Source organism: Rhea pennata, chromosome 7, assembly GCF_028389875.1.
Source record: "Rhea pennata isolate bPtePen1 chromosome 7, bPtePen1.pri, whole genome shotgun sequence".
Taxonomy (NCBI): Eukaryota; Metazoa; Chordata; class Aves; order Rheiformes; family Rheidae; genus Rhea; species Rhea pennata.
Window position 1 is genome coordinate 27,415,591 of NC_084669.1, and position 26,503 is coordinate 27,442,093.

At 42.5% G+C, this 26,503-nt stretch overlaps 1 protein-coding gene across 11 annotated transcripts in view; it reads left to right on the forward strand.

Annotated features, from left to right (window-relative positions):
- The window catches only part of ZMIZ1 (zinc finger MIZ-type containing 1), a 342,305-nt gene that overhangs the window by 287,904 nt on the left and 27,898 nt on the right, over window positions 1-26,503 (forward strand). For 9 of the 11 annotated variants that reach the window (XM_062579764.1, XM_062579766.1, XM_062579765.1 and 6 more), the window contains 5 exons: window positions 5,149-5,293; window positions 20,386-20,500; window positions 22,784-23,001; window positions 24,344-24,542; window positions 25,534-25,824. In XM_062579764.1, the coding sequence (XP_062435748.1) occupies window positions 5,149-5,293; window positions 20,386-20,500; window positions 22,784-23,001; window positions 24,344-24,542; window positions 25,534-25,824 (968 nt within the window). The remainder of the gene's footprint in view (window positions 1-5,148; window positions 5,294-20,385; window positions 20,501-22,783; window positions 23,002-24,343; window positions 24,543-25,533; window positions 25,825-26,503) is intronic. The other 2 variants (XM_062579768.1, XM_062579772.1) reach the window with 1 other exon arrangement.

Here is a 26,503-nt window from a genome sequence, read left to right on the forward strand (position 1 = left end):
TCAGTCAGTCCCAGGATTGTAGCTATTGATGGTGGTGTGTATACAGCTAATGAAATGCATTAGTGAATCTATGGGGCAGCATCGATTGCTTAGCCTATTTTCCTTTCCTTTTCTGTTCCCTTCCCCAAAAAGGACTGTAATGGGCTGTACCCAATATTCAATACCATGCCTATATACTGTACTTCAAGGTGCATCGTCAACATCCATCATTTACTCGCTGGTTTGTGGATGCAGGTGTGCTAGAGGCATTTGTCATCCGGATGTAAAAAACTGAGCATCAGTCTGGGCTTTATCCATGGATTTTCCCCAACTTGAGCTAATTGTTTTTTCTTTCTGAAGTCTGGTGTTTCTTGAAGGCAGCTGATTTTAGTTAGCCAAAGCACGGTTTCTCTGCCCCGCGTTCATGGCTTAACCTCCTCTGTGCATGTGCAGAGGCTCCTCGGGACTGGGGCCCCTGGGGCCGAGCCGGGCTCCCCGGACCCGCGCGGCTGCGCGAGGCGTCGCTCACCGAGCTGCTTCCCCAGCACGAGCACCTCGCGGTGGGTCACTCCGCTGCTCCGCTCTGCTCTGCTCTGCTCTGCTTGCCGGGCAGCCCGGGGCGCCCCACGCCCGGCAGCGCTGCGCCCGGCCACCGCCGGCACCGGCAGCGCCGGCTTTTGCCCCAATGCAGTTTTGATTTAGAAATGGCCAGTACTTTGATCGAAGGCACTGCAGAGTGTTTGGTGGAAATCTTTCCTTTCCTTTCCTTTTTTTTTTTTTAATCCCCTATAACAGTTTTTCAGCACAAAAGGACCCTAACAGGAAATGAACAATATCAGGGGATGTTGCCAATTCTAATAATTGTGTCGCAAATCTTGTAATATTTGGCAAGTTCTTAAAGACCTGGCTCCTAGAGGCAAGGGATTAAATAACAATTGCTTCCTTTCTCTTTCAAGCAAAGCTTAGCTCTGTGGTTGCGGAGAAATGCTTGAAATGTGACTCAAGCTGCAGGAGAAGAAATTCCCTGCCTTCCCCCCGCTCCCTGCCCCTGCCCCCAAGCTCCCGGTGTATATGTTGTCAGGTTGTTTTATGATTTTTAAATGAAAGTGTTTAAAACTATTGGAGACATCCAGAAGGTCGCCAAGTGTGGCAGCTCTGCTTGTGTGTGTATTTGTAAGTGTTTTTAAGGAGAGGTCGGTCACATTCTGTACACAGACGTGCTCGTGCAACTCGGTGTCCTCCTTAGAGAGAGCAGAAAGGAAAATGGGGCTGGGTGGCAGGAAGCTGAATACCTCTGAACGGATATTTTCTCACTTCCTTTGGAAACCCCTTTGGCGACTTCTAGTTGAAATTTCTCCTATTTATAATTTTTCTGTGTTCCTCCGTTTCATAAATGCAAAGACCGCAGCTGCTCTTCTCGGCGTTGGTTGCTTTAACATAGTCATTGTTAGCGAATCGGTATTGATTTATTCCTACGGAAATACATCAGTGTTTAAAGTAAAATGCAATCCCATTAAGAATGATGCAGGGTTTTGCAAATGGAGAAAAGTAGGTCAAATATTGCACCAATCAACCCAGAGTATGTCCCTTTAAGCAAAATAAATGTGTGAATACAGTTAAACTGTCAGCACGTCATTTGATTGCCATTATTATGCAGCTTTTGGCATGAGCTGGCAAAGCCCTCAGTGACTGAACATTGGATAAAAATGTCAATTCTAGTGTATTAACCAGGCTATGTTTTACACTTGTACCGTGTACAGAGAGAGGGAGCATATTTAAAGAATTTTTGTTTCCCCCATTGCAACAGTTGAGTTGAACTTCGGCAGGGAAGCTCCGTTATTGTATGCAAGGGGCACTGTAGCAATGCAGCATAGGAACACGATTTAAATCTGATCATTAAACTGCTGCAGCAAGAGGCTGAGAGAGACGATGTGGATGGTCCATCTGCAAAATCTGTGCTCCTGTTCTGCAAGGAGGAGGGGTGGAGGGGGGAGAAAAGCAGCTGCTTGGCTGTGCTATGAGAGGGAGAGACTGACTGTTGGCACCATCTGTAGCTGTCCTTTGTGCTTGCTGCTTTATCTGTTCATTATAGTATGATACTGAATTTCTCGTGCTTTGAGTGTAAATGAGTTGAGATGTGCCTAATACTGTCAGCATAAAAAGCAGTAACTAAGTACACTAAAGATGAATAGTGTAATCTGTAAATTCATTTTCAGTTTGTTTCATCTTACTTGAATAGCACAGGAAGTAATGTTCTCCAGAACCCAGCTGTACCAGATGTGTGCGTGGTGTGTATTCATCTTCCCGAACCGAGAGCAAGCCGGTGCCGGTGGAGGTAGATGGGGTAAGGAGAGGGAAGGACGTTCCAGCACTGCAAGCAAATGAGAGCAAGACCGTTCAGCGCGTTCTTGCCCCGGCTTCGGCTGGGGCATAGGGACGAAGCAGGGGTCCTTAAGTCGGCTGCAAGCTGATCTGTTTTCATTCCGTGCACAAACAGCAATGCAGGGAACGGAGCGATTATTATACATGGTACATGAGTCGAAACGTCCTGGGGGAGGAAAGGTTAAACCTCTCAGTAATGAGTGCTGTGATAGGGATGAGTAAATTTGTTACGTTTTATACCTTCGGTCTCTTAGTACTCTGCAGATAACTTGTAGAACTAACCACCTACCTTATCGTGAGGGCCTCTTTTTTCTTTGACAGTTTACATTTGACCTTTATAAGCGTGTATTGGACATTAGTAGTAATAATAATAACTCATTAATATTTTTTGTTATCTGCACCTCACCAAAGCTATGTTATCTCATTGGCATATTCCTTTTTCAGGAGTTGTTGCTCTGCATTTTTTTTTTTTTTGAAGCCGATATGGCTTCTGTTTGCAGATTCATGTCTTCAGGCTCATTAGGTTGTTGCTTTTTATCTTATTTGTCAAGAGCACATACGTGTGCAACAGGAACAGCTCCCTCCGCACATCAAAGCCTCATTTAAGATGGACGATTTCCATTTGACACCGTAGTAATTACAGTCGGCCGTGGAAGCGCTCGGCATCGCTGTTGTTTTGACATGGCTGCGTTGCGCGTTCGGCAGAGCGCTCGGCTCGTTTCTCGCAGGACTCGGGTGGCCGCGGCGTGCGTGAAGGAGCTCTGTGAAGCGGGATTTTGGTCTCCGGGCGCCTTGAACGGGGGGGAGGGGGGCCTCTGTCACTGGCACACTAGTAATGATATTGCAGGGAGAAAAGGTGAGTGTAATTTGATCAAATGCTTGTTGACAGATTCCTCGGCTAATAGAGAAGCAGCTCAGACTGACACTCGTTGCTGGAACATTTCACAGAGCTCAAGGGGAATGCTTTCTGCTGGCTACATGCGAGGCTAACAATTTCAGAGTGACCATATTGAATAACATAAAGAAGCAAGCAATGCCCCCCTTTTTACATAGCACAGCGCTAAAATGCTTCCCTAAACATCACTCTTGGCCTTCCATCTGATAAATACAATAAAATTACTACATCTCCTATGTCCAAACATCACAAGAATGGTATGGGCTTTGAGTACTCTTCTTGTGTCACCAATAAACATCTCAAAAATTCCGGTTGCTTCTTCTAATACTGAAAAAATCATATTTATGGGTGTTCTTATTTTTGTTTTCTAAAAACATAACTTCACAATTAGTCCCTTTGGAAGTTGTTCTAATAATTATCTGTTAACAGATACCTTTGAGTATCACCTGGAAATAGAAGGTGGTGTACCCAGAAATGATGCTTTGCTATTGCTTATAATTATGGTATTAGATTAAAACAGAGCCATTAGAAAAACAAATATTGAAAATAGAAGTCCCAATTTTAGAGAATTCTGCACTTGTCTTGTTTAAATCAGCAAGCTTAAAATGACGTAGAGCTTTCTTACATTAAACCAGTCTGGCAGTTTGGTTTTTGAGTGGTCTTCTGGTTCTCACCTTCTAACACAGTCTGTTGATGTTTTGGATTCCTTACACCTCAGAAAAATGCTTAGTTAAAAAAATAGCTACGAAACTTTTTACTCTTATAAGGTTTCTGTAAAGCATACTTTAAAGAAGGAAAAACCCCAAGCACTTCTGCTTGAGAACTTTACATCAAGTGCAGCATTTAGCGATTAGTCTGCACTTAGTTCTGGGAAGAGGCTTCCCCTGCCGTGTCATACCTGGGCAGCTTCTCACCACGGCCACTTCTGATTCGGAAAGGGAAAGGGCAGGTTGGTAGCTCCGCTGCTGCCGGAGATTTGGAGGTGGATTTTGGCTGAGTGCAGTCACAGGGGCCAGGTTTCAGCCCTGCTCGCTTCCATGGGCTCTGTTCCTTGCAAAGGACATAGTTTTTGTAATGTAGGCTGGCGTTCCCTAGTGCGGGTGTCTAAGGGAAAGGCCACATTTCCAGAGATAATGAATCCTCTCATATCTTCAGAGGGCGTTGCAAGCTGTTAGTCTCTCTAGGAAATCTCTGCCTATCATAGTTCGTAAGCATGGTTTTCCTGTAAGCACAGAGGTACCCTCATTGACCAGAAGATTAGTCATACAATGGAAATGCACATTTAGGGGTTGTGCTGGTTCAAATATACATTTTAAGTGCCTAGCTTTATATATATTACCTTTGTGTGGCCATGTTATCTTGTTTAGCTGTGCAAGACTGGTAGCTAATAGTAGTTTTGAGAATGTATTTCAGCACGTGGGTTTCTCTTCTGTTTTCTCCAATTACGCTATTGCACAAAAATAGCTAAACAAAACGGAGATCTTGTTTTTGCTCCTCTCTGCAAAGGATGTTTCCTGTTTTGTTTTGTTATGTTTCTATTAATGTGAAATGAATTCTTTGGCATCTTTTGTTATTCATAACAGCTATCCCTCGACTTGTCCCTCGTCCATTCTTCATCTCTTTGCTGTTCAGCTCAGACAAGTTCCCTTGTGCCTCCTGGGCTGTGCAGAATGTTTGTAACTTGTGTGAAAACATTATAATGATAGCGTAGGACAATTACAGACTCAATTTAATAGGATAATAATGTGAGTGGTGGTTCGTGGACAGGCTTTTCACTCCTGGGGCTTGTCTGTTCAGTTTGTGACTCTTGTAGTTACAGCAGCTTGCCTCTGCGCTCAGCTGTAGTGGATATTGAGTTGTACACTTACTGTCATTTTGTTCTGTTTGCACAGCACTGCTGTCATCGTGGTGTGAGGAGCTGGGACGGCTCTTGCTGCTTCGCCACCAGAAAAGCCGGCAGAACGATCCTCCAGGGAAGCTACCCATGCAACCCCCCATGAACTCTATGAGCTCCATGAAACCCACCCTCTCTCACAGGTGAGTCTCACCCCACTCTGTAGGAGTGGAAGCATGTACACATGGGGTGCGTGACAGATCTTTTAATTGCAGTGCTTATTACCATTGACAGAGGGAGCTACACCATTTCACGTGTTGAACGGCACTACGTACAACAAGGGATCTGTAATTGCAGCAAGCAGTAAATAAGTTCAGTTTCTGTCTTTGCTGTTTCCCAGTGCATGGTGAAAAGACTCGTTCATCTTCAAGTCTGTGTTCAGGTGCAGCAGACATGATTTTCAAACTGAAGGTTGTGCCCTAAGGAGAAAATTCTACAACACATCCCTCACCAGGCATTTTACTACTATTTATTTAACTAAAAGTTACTTTTCTGGAGATTGAAAACATTTCACTGAAGTTCCATTTTGTAAGTTGTATTAGAAGTGCTGTGCTAGAGCAAAGCAATTGTATATTGGGTACAGCCATAAACAGCCTATACCTTCTTCTATCAGGTGAGGGTCACAAAACAGTTTTGTTACTTGAGAGAAAAAGTGAGCATGAAAGGGCACTGAGAAGAAACTAAATAAAGATGTGAAGCCTCTGATTACTATTTCACATGAGGAAACAGCAGTTGTTTGTCTTCTCCACAGAGTCTAGGTCGAGGCAGAAGCTGGAGGATAAGTACAAACAAGGTCAAAAAATTGTTTCATGCTTTTCTATTTATGGAAGTTTTCAAGTTTTACTTTCCTTCAACATCACAATAAAAAATAATCACAATAATATAAATTGTTCTTAGGCAAAATGTAGGGTACTTTTGTAAGTAAAGGATTATAATGCCATAGATGAGGCTAAATATTTGTTTAGATTCCCTGTACCTAGATACTATGATAGTATAATACAACTTGAATATTCCTGTTAGAATTACATTTAAAGATTTGACTCATCTTTATACCCGTGCATTTGGATCTGGAAATTCAACTCTTGAAAACATTTTTTATTCCTTTCCTCCCCCCTAATATTTTTGTTCTATTTATGGGAAAATCATGGGACCTCAATGCCTTTTATTATAGTCCTTGAGAGTAAAATCCTTTTCTTGTATAACTAATCTCACAGACTTTTCAGAGCACCTGGATTGCTTATTTTTTCAGTTGCTTATGAAATAATCAGGTATAAACATGCTTCATAAAAATGAGAAAACTTTCTGTTCTAAAATAACTTATTTCTGTGCTTGGGAGAAGCTTTGCAGAAGCCAAGGTAGAATTACAGGTCAGTCTGCTTAGAAACATGTAGTGCGGTGTATACACACGCTTAGGTATATTTCCTGTAGTTTTTAGATGCTTGCATCTCATCTAACCTTTTAGCATCTGTTCCCGTACTGTTCACAGGACAGTGATGAAAGCACTATCCTATTTCACAGCGGCCATATATTATATTAGTAGTCAAGATAGATACATTACTTCTTCCTTCATGGCAGTTCTCGACTGAAACACTGCCACATGACAAAGTATAAATTCTCTCTCTTGCTAAACCCTCTACCAACATTTCTGGCAATGCCAGATTATCTTTTTTTTCTACCTAAAGGAATCCTATCCAGTATCAGGCAATCTCTATGAGTTTCTCTTCAGTATTCACCTTGAAATGCTTTACTGGAGAAGGTGCTGGGAGTCAGCTCTAAGTTAGTGGTGTTACCTGTAGGACACTCCTCTACAGCATTATTTCTGTGGCATATAGAAGTATCCTTATCTGCAGAAGCTGCAGCAACATCTTGGGGATTTGGAATACCTGCTAGCTATGGAGCTGCTTCCATGTGAGCTGCGTCCTCGTCTGTAGTTTGCACCATATCCTGACTGCCTCAAAGTAGCTCAGGTGGTACGTTACAATGAGACGTCTTGTGGAGCTCTGACTTTTTTCCAGCTAGAATTGTCTGTTTTCATGGAAGTTTTATAATAGTCCTGTAAGAGAGCAGTGAAGTATAGGGTTCTGTTTCTGTTTGAGTAAAATAGAAGATGAAAAGCTATTAAGTATAATCCCAGTGATAAAGTTGTTGATGAGGCAACATTTGTATTGACATTAGATTATGATTGGGTCAAAAGCTTAGCATTAAAAGTTCACAGCAAACTCTCAAAGCTTACGTTCACAAGGCTTTAGTATGAATCCAAACCAGAAGAATGTATATTTTGTATTTCCTATGAGAAATTAAGGTATCCAGTTCATAAAAGCGTCAGATGTGAGGTTAGAACAGAACACACACAGGTGCTTTATGTAGATTAACAAAGGAAATATAGGATATATGTCAACTGCTGAATATTATTGGATGAGATAAAAACTTCCTCTGTAGTCAGACTATCTTGAAGTACTTAAAACAGGGATTCTTCTGCTGTTGCCTTTACTAGCAGTGAAATTACTAATAACTCTAGTTGTGGACTAGAATCCCGTTATGTTGGGCACTACAGAAACAGCTGCATTGTCTCGAAGTTGAAACTTGCCTCAGCTAGTTATAATAAATTCTGACTCAAGAATATATCACAATATTCTGAATCTAAGGATTCATATTTAAAACACTATAGACACAGGAATTCAGTTTTTTTTTTTTATTTTGAAAAAAGGAATAGAGTTTTGGGAGAAAACTGAAGTAGATCAATAATGCCTTTGACGGTGATATTACTGGTCAAACACATAATATATGGCATATAGGAATTTGCAGACATGCAAAAAAATGCTTACAGGACTAGAAATTGTCTTGTAATTTATTTTTAATTCAGTGTTTTTCATTAACAATAGAGTGATCAAGTGTTAAATCAGTATGCAGGTTGCGTATATAACACAGAATTCAGTGAAATACCCGTGAAGCAAAGGAAAAGATACCGTTCTCTGTGTCCTAATGCCGGATAGGTAGTTAGGTTGCGAGCTCCTTGGGATAGATGCCATGCTTTGTGCGTGTCAGCTCTGCTTTAAGGACACAGTGAACATTGGAGTCTCAAAGAGCAGCTCAGTTCTTCTCTCCGCTAAAGTCAGTGCAGTGTAATAATAATCAGCGCAAAACTGAATGTGAGATTCATTCATTTTTAGTCCCTTTTTACTGATTCGTGTGGGTAAACTTTATTCCTGTGTTGAGGACCAGTACAAGACCTACCCACCTCCTAAATCCTGTATAACTTCTAATTAAAGTCCTACTTAAAGGATTTATGGGGGACTTAAGGAGAGCCTGTAGTCTTTGGGTGGAATTTCGTGCTTTTAGACTCACAGGCAGTAGTGTAGCTTCTTTGTATTATATTTTTCAAATCTGTCATAATGTCTGTAATAACAGATACTACTCAAGGTGGTTGACTCTTGCTTGATATTTATAAGGTACTTTAAGATCTCATGCAAATGGTGTTACGCAAGTACAAATTATTGTCATTTTAATGCCACCTTTTGCTTCGATCAAGTCCCCAGTTAACACTTGATTGCGTTACGTGGTGGACCTTGTTACATGTGGATCAAATTGAATCTTGGTTTAAAGGGGCACAGTTCTGGTCAAACTCAGTGGCAATTGTACCCTAATTCAGTTTAAGGTGGATCAGACCCATCCAGGTGCTAGGGGGTTTTTCATCACTTGTGCAGCTTGTAATAATGTCAATATAAACACCTGAAAATACACAGCTGTTCCTTGTAGTCTGGTATAAGTATTCCTTAGGTTCATATCATCTTCTCTCTCATTACAATCTTGGTCTTCCATATTAATCAATTAATTGGCAGCTGTCTTGCAGCTAGTGACTGAATAATACTAGTTTCTGCATAGGGCAGTCAAGATTGATTAAAGTACAAAGATAAATTTATTTTTAATACAGATTATGTCAGAGATTTTGATAAAATTAAACAGTAGATTAAATTAGCTGGTAATTCAGTATTATAGTGGGTGCTTTATTTGTTATTGCTTTATGTTCAGGTAATTGCTATAAATACCATTTATTGGTTAGACTTGCTTTGCAAGGGTGCCTGTTGTTAGTGTTTGTCTTGTGCCTTTCTTTTCCGATTTAAATTTAATTAACAGCTGAGCTTGGAATATTAGTAAGAGCTCTTGAAAGAGAATTACAGTTCTGAATCTGAATTTTTTTGCTGGATGGTTTGGATCCTCTCCTGGTTGTGTTTTGTTACGAATCAGAAATCATCCAGCTCTAACAGACGGGTAGAAACTTTTTCAAACTTTCTGCAAAGGTTGCTGCCTTTCCCATTTTGCCATTATAGGCAGTTTTGGCTGACAGTGATAGTCACTTTTAAAACGTCTGGATTAGGGAAATGGTTAAAGTGAAAGGTCAGGAGCAGCGTGCAGTCTTTTATGAAAACAAGGCTGTCGTGCGTGTTCTACACATCAGTTTGCAGCCGGGGATCCCGTCATTACTGCACGTAGTGAACAGGAACAGTCTTTGCAAAAGAATTCAGTACCATTAAGGGGAAAAATCAGATTGCGTCTAAGTCCTTTTATCTTCTTGTTTATGAAATGAATCGGGGACTGAACAGATGATAAATCCTAATGTAAGAGAATACACACACTAAAGCAACTGATGTTACTCCTGATTTTGCAAGAGCAGTGTTTTTTCCTTCTGTCTTTCAAACCAAGGAGAAGTATTAAAATCAACCATCAGAAAAAAAAGGGGGGGAGGGAAAGTTGAGAATCCAAAAAAGTTTCTGCAAAAATAGCATTACATAAAGGAAACCAACACAAAGCTTGTTCAGAACAGTGTTAAGTAAGGTTGGCTCCATAGGCTATAAGCATTGCAAAGACGAAATTGTAACTGCTTAAGAATCCCTTCCCCACAACTCTGTCCGTGTTGTCCTCTGAGACCGCTGTTAATACTAGATTCAGCATACTCTCTTATTATGGGGAGGAACCAGAAGAAAACCTTGAAAAAACATTGGAGCTAAGAGCTCCAAAGTTGGTACTCTGTAGTTGGAAACTGATTGTGTGTAACCAGTAAGTGTTAATGCTTAAATTTGTGATCACTTTTATGTGAAAAGTTTGCATTTCATTTCAGATGGGATAATTTTGTTGTAAGTTCTTCTGGCAGAAGGAGAGACAGAGACACATTAATTCTGAAAACAGTAACGCACAGCTTAAATTTTCTTCGAATATGTATTCTTCATATGCTGTGTAAGAGGTTTAGGACAAGGATGATCTTTCTGTTTTATTGTGTATACAGCACCTTGCACATTTACAGAAGCAAACAGGGCTTCTGTATTGACATGAGAGTCAGAGTAAGTGCTACTGCAACAGGTGTGATGTACTGCTAATGTACTTTCTGTGGTGTTATCTGATAAGTACAAGTAGGTGTTATATACGCTTAAGAGGTCTTTCACTAAGCTTTGTGTATATTAGATAAAAATTTTGGGGTTTGTCTTGTGAAATTTTGTTTTTATTAAAAAGTATCAGCTGATATTTTAAAAATCCTGATAAAGACTAGGCAAACATTATTTAAAGTACGTTTGCTGACTGAGGCAAAATCTGACCTTCTCAGGCTTTGCACTCTCTATACTGTTTTTCTAAGTATAATAACTAGCGTTTTTGGAAAAGCAATTTTTGTCTTAGTTTTGGGGGCATATTAAACAGCCAGTTTTCTAAGAAATGTCTAATTGCTTGTAACGTACGGCGTAGCAGTTACGCAGCAGCATAGCGCTCTTTGCGTGGGGGCTACTTTCGGGAGCAGATGGTTTGTGCTGAGCCTCGGTGGCTCAGCGTGTTGGGAAGGTTCCCTCTGCCGCTTGTTCGCGGTGAAACCAGCACATCAGCGACGGCCCTGGAGTCAGAGATCGGTCAGCTGTGGCAGCGGCTCTGCTTTTCACCAGCCTTGCGCGTCAGCGTGGTAGCGGAGCGGTGACGCCGAGAGCTACGCCTCCGCGCGCAGGTGCGCCGCTCGCTGAAGTCCCTGGGGGTCTTGGGGTGACCCGAGCCCCGCTGGCTCAGGGGAGCCCGAGTGGAGGCGGCAGCGCTGGGTCGGACTCCGCTTCCCGGGCACCACGGCGCATCACGGGCGCCACGCTGCCAGCGCCGCGCTCCGGCCTCGCGCCCAGCGGGTGACGGGCGCCGCGCGGGCCGGCTGCGTTTTCGGGTTTCAGCGGAGTGGGAAAGATAAACACGCGGCGTAAATGGTGTCAAGTGCGTTTGGTTTGGCGATTTTGGGGTTTTTTTTGGATTATTGGGCAACACTAACCCAGATGTGTTTTGTTGCATTTGGGGTTTTTTGTTTTTGCCTAGAATCTGGTATTTTTCTTGATGCCTTTTCTTTATAAATACTTGTAGTTAGTTTGCGTAGATGAAAGTATGATGGCATTTCTCTGTAAGAAAATAATGATAAAAGGGGTAAATCCCTCGTATATGACTCGGTCGGTTTTCGGTCATTCCCGCTGTTCCCGTCCGTGGGTTCTCAAGCCCCTTTCGCTGTCCCGGTGGGGAGAGAAGGAAGCGGCCGTCGCAGCTGCAGTGAGGGGCAGCCTGCCCCCGCCGGGGGCACAGCGAGGCCCGCGGGCCGGACGGGGCCCGGCGGGGGCGGGCGGAGGCCGCAGGGGCCGCGGCGGCCCCGGGCGCGTTTCGCCCCGGCCCCGGCCCCGGCCCGGGGCGCCGCCCGCCGGCTGCCCCGGCTCCGCCGCTGCGCGCCGCTGCGCGGGGGCCGCCGCCCGCCGGGGGCTCTCGCCGGGCTCCCCCGCCCCCGACGGAGAAAGCCGTGTGCTTTTTTTTTTTTTCTTCTTCTTCTTTTTTTTCCCCCTTCCTCCCTGTTCCCCGGGAGCGTAAATCAGCTTCATCTAAAATCTGGGAAGCGCGAGTCCGTCCAATCTTCCTCCTCCCGCCCGCGAGCGAGGGGCGCGACTGCGGCGCTGCCGGCGCCCGGCTGCCGCGCGTCCCTGCGCGGCGCGTCCCTGCGCGTCCCTGCGCGGCGCGGAGCGCGGCGCGGAGCGCGGCGGCGGCGCCCGCTCGCCCCTGCGGCGCCTCCTTCCCCGGCGCGCGTAGCAGTCGCTGACCTCCGGGCGCGGTGAATAAACAGCAAAGCTGGGAACAAAAGGAGTCTTCTGGCTGCCATTATCTCACATTAACATAGCAGACGCGCTGCGGTGTGAACAATGCGAGTCTCATTCGCCGATAATCAGCGAGTACCCAGGCATTTGGATTACCAAGGCAACAGGCAATGGTAGAATACTGGGTGGGTGTGTTTTTTATTGTAAAGGAGCAGTCGGATATGGAATCCCAGGTATATCGATAAACCAGAGCAAAATGAAAGCCTTGCAGCAGGGGGGAGCTGAGGACCTGGGGTTGCATTCCGACACACGTGCGCTAATCAGACACGGATGAAGCAGGTCTGTGCTGTGAGATGCAATAAACTGCATTTGTCAAGCTGAAAACGGTCATAAGATAATTTCAGCATTTTGGAAAAGGTAACAGGTGGCATGTTAATAACAGGGCCGTTACCGGTGGATTTTTGTAACTGTAATCCGGGCTGTAGTAATGCATTGCATGGTCTACTTGTGTGACAATAGAGCTGGGTGTGATGCTTTAATCTTTTTTTCTTTGATCGGAGGAATGCTGGAGTCCCATAATGTCATACGACGATAACCCCTTCAGCTTCTTCGGAGGCAGGAGTGGGTTTCAGTAACAGTTTTGTTCCTTACCTGCATAGCTGTGAGCATTTGCTCCACATGGACAGAAATAAGTTGCTTTATCTTTGTGTCGTTGCGTGTGCACACGCACGTGTGCAGACATACGTGAAAGCTATAGCATTACAGGACTGTGTGTGTATGGAGGGGGACGTTGGTGCTTGCAGGTTCAGAAACATCTGTATTAATTTAATTACTTGACCTGATGCCTGCCCTGATTTCAGGGGGTGGATTCTGATGTCCAAACTCTTGCAGAGTAGCATCGCACTTTGCAAGCACGTCTCTGAAACTACTCAGACGGCTGGTGGAGCGTAGTGTGCCACGAAGCAGTAGTGAGCGTGTCACGGTCTGACCTATAGCAACCAAACGTGAAATGGAAGGCAGCGTCCCCACCTTGGGCGGTACGTGAGCCATGCAGGCCTCGCAGGCCTTGTCGGAGCCGTAGAGAAAAAGTTACAGGCTTTCAGCTTCCGGGGTACTTTATATCACCTGCTGAGCCACAGGTTCGTTTTGCAGCACCAGTTTCCACGCGAGTGGCGATGTTGTGTGTATGTACAGTTACAGAAGTGATTCTTGTAAATGTGTGTTGGTGTTTACAGAGACCCGAGGCCACAGTGATAGCCACCTGCAATCTGCAGGTGCTATCCAGACTGCCAACCCGATAAAGTGCATGCTTCTGTCACCTTTGGGCTGTTTCCTTCACCTAGGACAGTTTCAGAATGTTTTCATTTTTTCAGGCAGCTTGCTTAAAAACAGTCTTCCTTCTCTTTGCAATGAATTAAGAAATTTCTAACTGCTTGCAGTCTTCCCCTTCGGTTTGTATTGCTCATAGCCTGGCACAGGCAACGTTCAGTACTGGAACGAGGCTGGAGGTAATTCTCTCTTAGCAGGGAAGGGCTCGATGCAGATGCTGTGTGCACTTGGAGCTGGGACAATTAAAGCTTTACAAAGTGTTAGGGACCATATTCATCTGGTTGGAAAGACTGGGGGGGGGGAATAACAGACTTGAGCGATTCTGTGGGTGGAATTTGGGGAGTTGTGTGTTTTCTCTATAAGACATGAATCTTTGGAGTCGTGGAGTTAAATGGATAGAAATAAAAGATACTTTGCAAAACACTTCAAAACCAACTTTTTTAATGTTCATGGCACATAAATACACTCAGTGATTTGGATGGGACCCTCTCTAATGTATTTGTTTAGTGGATTACATGATGGAGCCACAGTTTATGCCCATGGCCTTTAAACTCATACAAATAATACTAAATATAGCCATGTATTTAAGGAAGAGATGCATTACTTAGGCTTTCATCAATCAAAAGTAAATTATTGCAGCTTATCCAAAGCCAGTATCAGTATTCACGTGTTCACTATGCTACCCTCACTTTTCCCCCCTCATCTTTAGCACAAGCACCGTAGGGTACCTGTACACAAAGTTGGCTTTTAGTTTCCTTTGTGGTAGAGGCTGATGTCCAGAGCTGGTTATTGTTTGTTGACTTCACGATACCTCTTCATACTTCCTTGCTGAGTGCGGGTGGTGTTCGAATCCTTTCTCCACTGGTATTTCCGTGTTCTGCCATATTCCTCTGTGCACAGGGCGTGAATTGTGGTGTGGTTTCCACAGTCTCTGTAAGGACACAGCCCAGAAAGTGATAACTTGGTTAAATTTTGTGTGATGAGAAGTTATTTGATAGTAATGCTTTTTGTTATCTGTGAACTAAACTAAAAGCCAGTTCAAAGTACTCCAACTTATACTAGTTTCAAGTGTTTAAATTAAAACACTATGGCGAAATGCTCTGGGCATATGGAGATGACGTATTGGTTTTGTTCCCCTGAGAAGATTCTCAGTGAAAAATGAGAAGTCAGTTGCTTCCTTCTAAAGGTCTGGGATTTTGTTAAAGATAAAACAATATCAAGTGTCTGAAATGTTTTTGATTGCCAATAAGCAGAAACAAAATTTTAATTTTCTGCTGTTACATTATTATTTCAAAGTGGTAGTCAAGGCTGACTGTATTTTCAGGGGAAATTTTACCATAAATAAATAAAATTTTAAAAATCCAATTGAGTGGTTATTTAGGAATAGATTGTAAGAGAATCCTAGCTTATTAAAATGAGGGGGAAGAAAAGAGCTGAGGTCCTTTGTGGAACATTTCAGCATTGCAGGAAACCACTAGTCATATTCTGTCCCTTGTTGTGATTTCATTTTTAAAGAAGTTGTTAGGTTTTGTTTATACTGATAAGAAAAGTGTAGAAACGTGGTGATGTTGATGCCTATTCCATAATTTGAACATGCTGAAAAAGCTCTTTGAATTCAGTGTACGCATTGCACCATGCAAAACAGTCTGCTCCTAAATAAGCGTATGCTTGAAACAAGTTCGTGGTGGTGCCCTAATCAAGAAGGACTGCTAACTGAACCCATGTTATTAATTAAAGCTACGTGAGTGGTATTCGCTGAAGAAACCCGAGCAAAACAGAAAGTAAGCCTGCATGAAAGCAGGCAAAACTGGGCCTCTCCGTGAGATAGGGTACGTAGGGTGTGCAGGGTATACCCTCCGTATAGGGTATGAAACGCGTGCGCTGGTGCGGGAGTTTCGAAGGGCTGTACTTCATGTTCTGCCTGTTCGTGAGGAGGGGTTTTGCTGAGGGTGGATGGGGTCTTTGGGGGGAAAAACGGAGGGTAGGAGGAGCAAGGAGTCTTGTTTGGTAATTTGTTGTTTTGTAGTTTGTATTAAAGTAGTGTCACCTAGAGGCTCCAGCCAAGAATACAGCCGCAGGGCGCTGGGCACCGTGAACACGCGCCGAGAGGAGCCGCCGCGTGCCCCGGCGAGAGCAGCGACTCGGCGGTCCCAGCTGTGGTCTCTGCTTGGGCCGCTGCGGTTTTGGCCTCCGCGTGGCTGTGAAGTCCCGATAGGCCTGGTTCGAGCGCGGAGACGTCGCTGCCTCTCGCCCGGCGTGAGCTCCGCTGCGGCTGTCCGCGGCTGCGGGAGAAACGACGGTCGGTGCCACCCCGGTCGGTGCCTGCTCCTGCCGCTGTCCCTGAAGCAGCTCTGGTGCCCGTGGTAGGTTTAGGGACTCGGTATGTGTGCCACCCCCTGTTGTAACCCCCGCACCTCGGTGGGGTGAAACGGCTGCACTGGAGAAACACGAAAGATGCCTCCGAAACCTGTACCGTTGCCTTGAGCGTGAAGGACAGGGAGAAGTCACCGAGGGCCCGGGTGTGCGGAGCCCGAGCCGGCGCTGGGAGCGGGCAGGCTTGCGGAGGAGGCCAACGTCCGATGCTGTGCTGTAGCAGTCGATAGATTTTGTGTGTGTAGAGCAGAGACAGACGCTTTGAAATGTTAGTAACGTTTTAGTCATCTGCCCTTCTCAGCAAGCAGTGTGGAAAATTATCAGGCAAGGTATTACTTCAGTTTTTGCCCTCCTCCACAATACGTGAATTATCGATGCTGTAAGGGTGCATACCTCCTGAAACACCCTGAGCCTCTTCTCCCTCGGTCACTGGAGGTACGTGAACACAGTATCACGTGCGCATCCAACAGCATCAATGGTAACTGTAGTTTCAGTTAGGTAAATGTATTTAAAATAAGGCATTTTCAAATAATGCTGCAAACCGCGTATGAATTACAACAATTCTCTGGTTTTAGTATGGAGCACACTTTTTACTGGGCAGCTTTTAATAGAATTAGCTAACGATGTGACTGACATGAAATCTGTGGCTATCTCGAAGAAGCCGGACATCTGGTCAGTTCTGTTTTTCTACTAGTGGGATTTAGAGAAGCCGTTTAGGTCTAAATACTGACTGACTTCTCTGACAGTAGTGTTGCATGACCAGTGGGTTTAGTACATTTGCCAGCAGCTAAGAAATCCTTCCTTCTTATTCCTTGATTGCAGTTTCACTACATCATAGTTTGAGGAATACTTTCCCTTCATCTCTTCCTCCTTGCTCTATGGCTTCCTCTACTGTTTGGCCTTTAACGCTGACCAGTAGTAGATACAGGTTCATTAACACTATTATAAATATAGTCAATACTCTTTCAGTGAACTCCAGCTGAGCCCAAACAGACTCACTGCCCTCCAGGGTGTAATCAGAGACTTAATTACCCTTGTAGTGCTCAACAGGAGCAGTGTTGTGGGCAGCATTTCTCCCTGGCTGGAAAGGTGGAGGAGCCTTTCTCTACTGGCTGCCATTTTCAGGTTTAAAGAAAGGGATTTTAGAATAATTCACGACTGTGTAATAACAGTGGAGAAAACAATTCAAATGACAGTTGGATTGGTCACATTTCTGTACAGTACTTGCATGGATTTTCCTTGCATGCTGAAAGTATTCCTTTTGGTTACCTAACGACAGAAATGTAAGTTGAAAGAGTGAAGAACAGGAGGGGCAAGCAACCCTGTAGTTAAGTAGCAAGTATTTCAGCATATCCTACCGCTTAAAGCCAGAGAAGCGTTCTGAATGGCAGCTTCTCCGCCCGTTGGTATGGCGAAAGTCACAGGCCAGAGGGGCCAGAGTACCACATCAATTGGCAAACCAGCCAAATTCCACATTTTTCTGTTTGCATTAACTACTGTCAAACTCTGTGAAATAAAATCTAGCTCAGGAGGTGTATGTTAGGGTGTATAGTTGATGTTCTGCAGTACACACTTTTTCACTATTTCAGTGTCGCCATAATTTCTGATACTAATATTGTCTTTGATTTAAAGCAAAATGCTATATTGGATAATGTAACAGTTGTGTGATTCAATGCTTGGTCTTCTTTTCTGGCTTCCATGTGTTATGCTGGGTTTTCTGTTCTGGAGACTTCTGTCATACGTCAACAGTGCGGTTTCTAGAGAGGTGTCTCCCATTTTAACAGTTCTGTAGCAGAGTAAACATCAAGTGATTTACTCTTCATTACAATTAGATGAAGCGATCATACAATCTTCAAGAGCCCAGTGCAGCTTTCTGCTAAACTTTCTGGTTGGAAAGTACAGATGAATAATCCATGAATTTTCTTCTATGTACTCTATAGGAGAGGAGTGGGTAAGAGAACCTACTTTGGGGCAAATAAAGAGAAGAAATAAGTATAACTTTTTAATAGTAGGTATCACTGCCTCAAAGTCTGATTATGCATACATACAGTACAGGGTGTGTGCATTAGAAGGATTTTCAGTGACTTAGAGGTTTGGTCTCTGTCTGTCATTACCCTTGTTATTTACTGGAATACTTGTGAAATATGTGCTTTGCCCCCCAGGTGCTGTTGCCTGTCCACAGGAAATCAGTGGGGAATATAGAGTGATGGCTGCTCTGAGTTCTTTAACTACTTATGTCATGGCAAGAGCTTCCTTGTAGTCATCCAAGTCTATAAACACTCAAACATGCCATCAATATCTATTAAAAAAAAACCCACACAGAACAGACATCATCAATAAGAGTCAGAGAAGGAAGTAAAGTAGGAGGCATCGTTCAGACCAGGAAAAAAAGAGGAAGGCTTCGTAGTAGTCACAAATTCTGGGTTAGTCATCAGCTGTCTCCACAGTGATGAAGACGACTTGCTTAAACGTTACATCACTTGCAAATATTAGGCACTGAAGCCATTGTCTGAGACTTTAAATGAGATTAGGAAGATTGTTAGCCTTCTAAGAGAAAAGATTTTAAGGACAAATGGACTAAGAGGACTTAACTGATCGCAAAATGTGAAATATATCCTTATTCTCCCCTGGTTTTATTTAGGTGCTGTCAAGGTAAACATTATATGGCAAGTATCTTATATAGAGTTATTATTTTCCATTAATTTTCCCTAATTGTTTGTTAAGGGAAATTATTCTTCTCCGTAATATAATTCATTTTTTAATGATTTTATTATCATATAATTCAGTTTGAGTTTTTTGAAACAAATTGGTCCGTTTAAATTCATAGTTACGCTCTAATACAATGCTGTTGTGCTGACACAGCCTTAAGGAATTGGTCTGAAGTTTGCTAGCTGTTTATAAAATGTATTTGTTATTTCATTTTAACTTGCACATTGCTATTACTATTATTAGGTTATCAGTCACTCGGGACATTGGCAGATTCCTAGTGCATGCACACACAGTTCTTTGTGCAGTACCGTTCCTATCCTTAAATGATCTACACTGGGTTTCATAAACAGGCTAAAGAGCCAAAAGCTGTGCAGTCCCTGATTTTGGCACACAGCACAAACAGGAGGAGGAGCGGGCCAAGCCCAGGTGCTGGCCGGGGACGTGGGAGAGTCGGCTCCCTGGTCTGCCACAGAGCTCTTACCAAGGCGTTGGCAGGTTGGTTGTCTCTCCCCGTGTCGTGTGAGTTAACTACATAGCGCTTCGTAGAGCAGATGTTTTGAAGTGCACAGAAGCAGTGCTTATAGAGCCTACGTGGATTTTTGGGGCAAGGCAGCCCCTTACAGAGTGTCAGTGATAGCTGGTAATTCAACCAAAAATAGAAATCTTGACATGAGATTCGGAGGATTGTTAGCCTTCTAAGAGGAAAGATTTTACGGACAAATGGAGTAAGAGGACTTAACTGATCGCAAAATGTACTGGGCAATGTCTTTTGAAAATCAGTGTGATACGTGTATATTGTATATAGAGATGAGACTAATTCATGTGTGTATATACGTACATATACACAAATAGAAGTCAAATTTACAAATTAATAATAAGAAAACCAGCAAATTTCAGTGGGATGTATTTTACAGTTAGGGGATTAACAGTTACTTTCACTGGATTTAATATATATCATTAATTCACTTAGACATATGTATTGTTTTAATTTGAAATACATAGCCTATGTTCATTCTGCAGTTACCAAAGCTTTCATATGAAAAGAACTCTAAGATTTGTTTGCTTGTATCTATGGACAAAGCTTATGGAAAAAACCCAGTCCTCTCATCCACATATTTATCTGAAAGATGTGTTGTATATCTGTGGTTGATTTTCTAGAATGCTGATTAGCTAATACTGTTTTTGGCATGCAGCTTATCCATTGTGTGGTAGAACGCTATCTGAATTTCAATTTAGTTTTCAAAATGATGTTGAACTGCTATTCCTTTAAGGCTCTTCTGGCCATTTGGGGACCCAGTGCAGACAGTTGAGCTGCAGTCTAGTCTCAAAATCTAATTGAATTGGTATGAGGCAGCTGAAGCAGTGATTGTTGAAGAGCTTGAGATGGATTGCAAAAAAACAAGTGCTTCTGAGCAACTTGTCCAGTGTCCTTGTTTGAAACTCTACCTATGAGTTTATTTTTACTTTGATTGATAGCAGACCTCTATGGTAAAATTCCTATATTTGAATATATTTTCTTCATCCTTAAGGAACTGATTAATTCTGTGTTGTTTTGATATGGTCACGTTAACCAAAAAAAAAAAAAAAAAAAAAAACCTTTAGGTGTACTAGGCTAATAATGAAAAAGGGAGTAGGGAGTTAAAGTACTGCCAGGTATTAATCCTCTTTTGTCCATTAGCAACTTCCCACTATTTAAACTTCTGAAACCTGACTCTCTCATACCTTTGTTTTTACAGTGATGGGTCTTTCCCTTATGATTCTGTTCCTTGGCAGCAAAATACCAACCAGCCACCAGGTTCTTTATCAGTGGTCACCACAGTATGGGGTGTGACTAATACCTCTCAAAGCCAGGTAAGCTTTGGTTTATGCTCCCACCTCCTAGATATGCATTTTGAGTCAAGTTTGCAAAATTAGAATTTTTTTGAAAAATACCTGTAGACTCGGGAACAACGGCTCTGTTCTGTTGGTCATGCATGATGCGTTTTTTTTCCAACTGTGTTCGCTTTGGTGGTCCCAGAAAGGAGGTGTGCGAGAGCTTGAGTCAGTAACTCACACAGCCAAGTGGAGTGGAAATGCGAGGCTGGGGTTTGATTTTGTGCTGTATAGTTTTAACACTAAAAGCATGATTTAGGGTAATCCCAAACCTCTTGGGAATTTCAGATCGAATGTGAAGAGTTATTTCAATAGAAATATATTTTCTAGATAGACTCATAACATAGCAGTTATTGTCAGTTTTACTTGGGGTTGTGTTGTACTAGTTGTGGGCTTTCAAATCCTCTGCCAACTCTGCTGCAATGCTGAGACTCTAACTTCCAGCTACAGGGCTGTGCCATCCTCAGACTCTCCTGTTATTGCTGCTTTACTTTGCAAAAAGTATTTCAGTATGCACTGGAGCAAAAGTATGATCTCCTGGCTTCCAGATGAGAGCCATATTAATTGGATTTTCATTCTGTTCTCTCTGTCCTTACTTCTCTTTTTATTTTCCAATGCATGTTGAATTATGCTATACAGAGAAGCAGCTTTAACAAAAGAGACGCCAATTATCTGTGATAGTGTGCTCTCCAAGGGATGTGGCACAGCTCATACTCTCAGACAGTGTATCCTTTTCTTAAACTATGGATGAAGTGTTCTGAGCACATCACCATGTATTATATGTGCAAATGGTACATAAATATAACCTGACTTTTCTACCTTTTTTCAAATTAAGCATCAGTAGATTCCATATGAGATTTTTTTCTGAGTTTTTTTTTTTTCTGTTTGGTTAGGAAAAAAATATTTTGGTTGGGAAAAATAGCAATTTCATTGTGGACTGAGCTATTTAAAAATAAAAGACATTATTTCGGGGCGAGTCACATGACAGTTACATAAGCACTGGTGGTAGCAAAAACTTCGTTCAAAAAGTAAAGATAGGTAACAGTTACCAGATCTATAATATCATCTACTATTGTTGATTTCTTTTTGACATCTTACAAGAAAAGGTACCCCTTCTGGGAAAGAAGCAACTGAGCAAATACTAACATGTAGAACTGGAGTAGCATTGGGCAGAAACTGGAGTTAGAGTTTTCTGCGGAAACCTTTCACACTTAAAAATATAGTAAAAAATATTTGACTCAGAATGTTTTGTACTGTCTTGAGACACTGTTGTGTTATTTAAACTCTTCATGACACTTCAGAGGAATATGCAATACGAGAAAAAAGTGCTTTGGTGAAAAGAAGAAAATGCTTTCTTCTGAGTCACTGCAGGGAAAGGGTGAAGCTCTGAAACATGAAGTTTGGTTATAGCTGTTCTGAGTGTACAGACAAATGGCACAGTTTCCTGCAAGTCTTTCTGCTCCTTGAGGGAAAGGAATGAAGAGCTGGCTCACAGATTCCAGTTCACAAATTTCAAAAGCAGATGAACTCAGCACCAAGGAATGGTTTGGCCTTTTGCAAAAATTGTGACCACTAAATTTCTTCCCAAATCAAGAGAGCTTTCCGTGCAGGTAATCCATGAACCATCGTACTTATTTCTCACTGAGAACCAAAGCATTTTTGGTTCAGTTAAAAAAAAAAAAATGCTTCCAACAAGCAAACCCAGTGCTTTTAAAAAGAGAACAGTGTTTTGTTCCCTAAGAAGTACTGAAACTAACAGACAGACTTCTGTGCGGTTTAGAGAGGTTTAGATTCAAGAAAGATTTAAGTTGTTGAAATGCTTTCTTACACAGTTTTTGCATCTGTAATACGCTTCACAGTATGCTTGTGGGACTGAATATCTGCAAGACATTTTGAAGTACTGCATCAAAAAAAATCAAAAAAGCATTTTCTCTGAATCATATGAACTTGTCACCTGTAGAGCATTTCTAGTAGTTCTTTAAAGTACCTTTTAAAATAAGTATGTTTGTTAACTAGATGAAATCCAGGCTAGCTCCTGTGAAGGAAAATCAGAGATCAGACTCCTGTTAGTTTGGAAATGGCAAACGGAGAGATCATCAGAAACCATTGCACTTAGACTTCAACAAGGCGTGCACTTCTACAGTTCAGAGTATGGGATGCTTATGTTATAGTACATTGATTCCAGCAAATCATCTTAACTTAAAGCAGTTTACTTGAAGTAATTCAAGATACAGCTCCTTATTCTAATATTTCTACTCACAGGTGCTGGGAAATCCAATGGCAAATGCTAACAACCCTATGAACCCAGCAGGAAATCCCATGGCTTCCGGGATGACTACCAGCAACCCTGGAATCAATTCCCCTCAGTTTGCTGGACAGCAGCAACAATTTTCAGCCAAGGCAGGCTCAACTCAACCATATATACAGCAGGGCATGTATGGGCGACCCAATTACCCTGGAAGTGGAGGTTTTGGTGGGAGGTAAGATTTGCTCATGTGAGGTGGAAAATGGATGTAGACAGTTGATGAAACTTACTGTTGTAGTGACCTGACGGAAGTGTTGTGGGCTTATTTTGATTATTTAAAGTCTCAGTTGCGATTTTATGCTGGCTACCTGAAGTGTGTACTGTTTCTACAGCTTCAAAAATCAGCTACCCAGACTGCAGTGAAATTCATCACAGTAAATGAAAATGGCTTAGGTCAATCAATTAGCTCTAATAAACCCCCAAAATAAAGTTTTAATTAACAGAGATTGTTAAACAGACCACAGGCTGAGGAATAATTAACATTTAATAAGGCTAGGATGTGAGAGGTGTCGATAATATAATTTCTTTGCCTGCACGGAGAAGTAAGCTTGACTATTAGGCACCAGGAAGTTCCTATGCATAGGATATTTCTGGCAAAAGATGTGGTTCCACAACAAAAATGTGAAAAGAATTAGGGGTGAAGATTTCTGTTGAGAGAGATGAGATCAGTGTTTGTGTTTGAAATATGCCAAAATTTAACAGCCTGGGTTTTGTTAGATTTTGACTTTCTATGCTTATCTCTTGTAAATAAGAATAGGAAGTCAAGCTTAACTGAAAACGCAACTTGTGGTCCCTCTGCAAAGCCTCACTCCGTCTAATGTGAAGAATACGAGCCTGGAAGTCAGGAGAGTTATCTCTGTGTTCATCCCTGCCACTGACTTGTTAAGTGACCTTGAACAAGTCATAACGTTTCTGTAGCTAGGTATTAACATCTCTAAAATAGGCACAGCAAATTGACACATCTTTATAAAGATAGTTGAGGTCTTGGAGTGTGAAAGGCACTGTTAAATTTCTTCTGTTTTAAGATCAATAGAAGGCCTGGGTGGGACTTGCCAAAGTGCTTAGTGAGGAAACCAGAAGAGCTGACTGCAGCTGGTCTCTCCTGGCATTTCAGCTGAGGTTCAGGGAGGAAATCTTTGGCACAATTTGGTATAATTGATCTCCGAAACAGATGAATATACTATTGTGGAGGAAGCTATCTGCTCATGCTGCTATGAAGTCTGCCTCTAAAGTATTGGGAAATGGAGCATGCATTAACTTCCAGGTTTTCAGTTCAGCCCCTCAGTAAGCTGTAAAATTACAAAGCCATTTAAAACCCCCGAAACACCTTGAGGTGGTGCCTTGCAGCCCTTGTGGCACCCCTGTGGCAGTAGCACTGTAGCAACACTTACATCCCATTTACACTCCTGGAACAGTTCCAGACGAGGTCAGACAGAAGTTCAAATATAAACCCGGAACACTAGGCACATTTTAATTTTCTTTCCTTTTCTTTCTTTCATTCTTTCTTTGCCTGTCAGTTACCCTGGAGGCCCAAATACCCCTGCAGGAATGGGGATCCCGCCACATACGAGGCCACCGGCAGATTTCACCCAGCCAGCTGCTGCAGCCGCTGCTGCTGCAGTTGCAGCTGCAGCTGCTACAGCTACAGCTACAGCTACAGCCACCGTGGCAGCCCTTCAGGAGACACAGAACAAGGACATGAACCAGTATGGACCGGTAAGAGAGTAACTTTTACGCCTTCATACCTGTCTGATTTGGACCTTTACAGGGAGTGGGTTCTCCTTGCTCCCCTGCTTCTTAGGGTGCCCACTATATTTCTTGGGCGTGGATATGCTTATAAATGCTTGTGAGAGGCTGCTGGAAGGTATGTACGTGGGGACGAGTCAATCACCAAAGGGCCAGGCCCAGTGTCTTCCCTAATACGTGTTGCCTACTTATGTTTTGTAGTTTGGAGATTACGACTTAGAGCATCAAAGATTAGCCAAAGTTACGACCACGTATATATAACATGGTATTTTACTGCTGCCCCATGAACTTTTAGACATGGGCACCCCGTGAGGTGTTCCAGGATCTTAGAATACGTTTTTGTACTGCTTGGGTAATTAATTGTTTAATGATGCCAACTAGAGTAAGTAGTTTCTTTTCTCCATTTAAACAAGGAAACAACAATAAAAGATACTCACTTTTTAATAATGTTGTCTATGAGAACAGTTATGTGAGAAATGCATTTTTGGTGATCCATAGCCGTGCAGCTTGAGATAACTTCTTGTAATAATAAATAAACAAGGGTTTGATCAATTTAGATTTTTTCCTCGTTGCTTTTTTTCTTTTATAATCCCTCAGTGAGTGCTGAAGTGTATGGGCCCGTATGCCTAATGACGTAAAGAAGCATAATCTCTTGGAAATTGTATTTACAATGCCAACTTCCTAACTCCATTGCCTTACAGTAGTAGACTAGCCTCTTCAAAGGATTTAATTGCTCACTGTAGACTAATGTCTCTGTCTGTCTCTCTTATGCCTTGTACCATTCCAACTGAACTTTTATTATAAATAACATCACCACCAATCAAAGGTTGAAGAACGTTTAAGGAAAATGCGACATAGCTCCATCCCTTTTTCCCTCACCCAAAAGCATGTTCAGCCCTCCTCCCATTTTAAATGCATGTCGCATTTTATTCTTTTTTTTTTTCTTCTTCTTCTGTTGAAGGTTTGTTCCTCTTTCCAGATGGGTCCAACTCAGGCTTACAACAACCAGTTTATGAACCAGCCTGGTCCTCGTGGCCCTGCTTCTATGCCAGGCAACATGAACCCAGCAAGCATGGGAGCAGGAATGACGCCTTCCAGTATGAGTGGGCCACCTATGGGCATGAACCAGCCAAGGCCACCTGGAATGAGTCCCTTCAGCACTCATGGGCAGCGGATGCCTCAGCAAGCCTATCCGGGCCCGCGGCCTCAATCCTTGCCTATACAGGGCATAAAGAGACCGTACCCAGGAGAGGTAGGAAATTTCTTTTTTTTTTTTTTTTTTTTTTTTTGGTTTGCATACAATGTTATTTTGGCTGAAACTTGCAGCATGCTGGATAATAAGCGGCAAACAACCCTGTATAACAGGTATATCTTTACTCCAACCCTGATAGGAGTGTTGCTGTTCAAAACAACTGACTTCAGCTCTTGCTTCTTAGCCTTTAAAGTGCTCGTTTTGGTCTTTGGTGTGTTAGTCAAGATGATCGTCTTTAAAACCAGTAAAGGGCCAAAACTGGCAGAGCCCTCAAAAAGTCACTTTATGATTCTCATGGTTGATGGTAAATTTATAGACCTTAAGCAGACTTCTTTCACATGAATGTATTTATTTAACTTAACAACTTAAAAGAGAGCTTGTGAAGGTGAAATACTTCATTTGAGCACATTACATACGTGATTTGCATTTTCTTGAATGGTTTTATTGTTCTAAGGAAATGCAGGGCATATGTTGTATAAACATCAATAGTAATAACATTTATTTTAAAGATCAATTGCTTTCCAGACTTCTTGAGGCTTGATTTTCATAGGTGCTGGAATGAATATAAATCATGCTGAGCTCAAATCCCTCTGTGTTTGCACTTATCTAATGTAAGTTTATTTGGACTGTGGTATTTCTGTCTAAGTTCCCATGCTGTTATATGAGAGCTGAGTGGTTT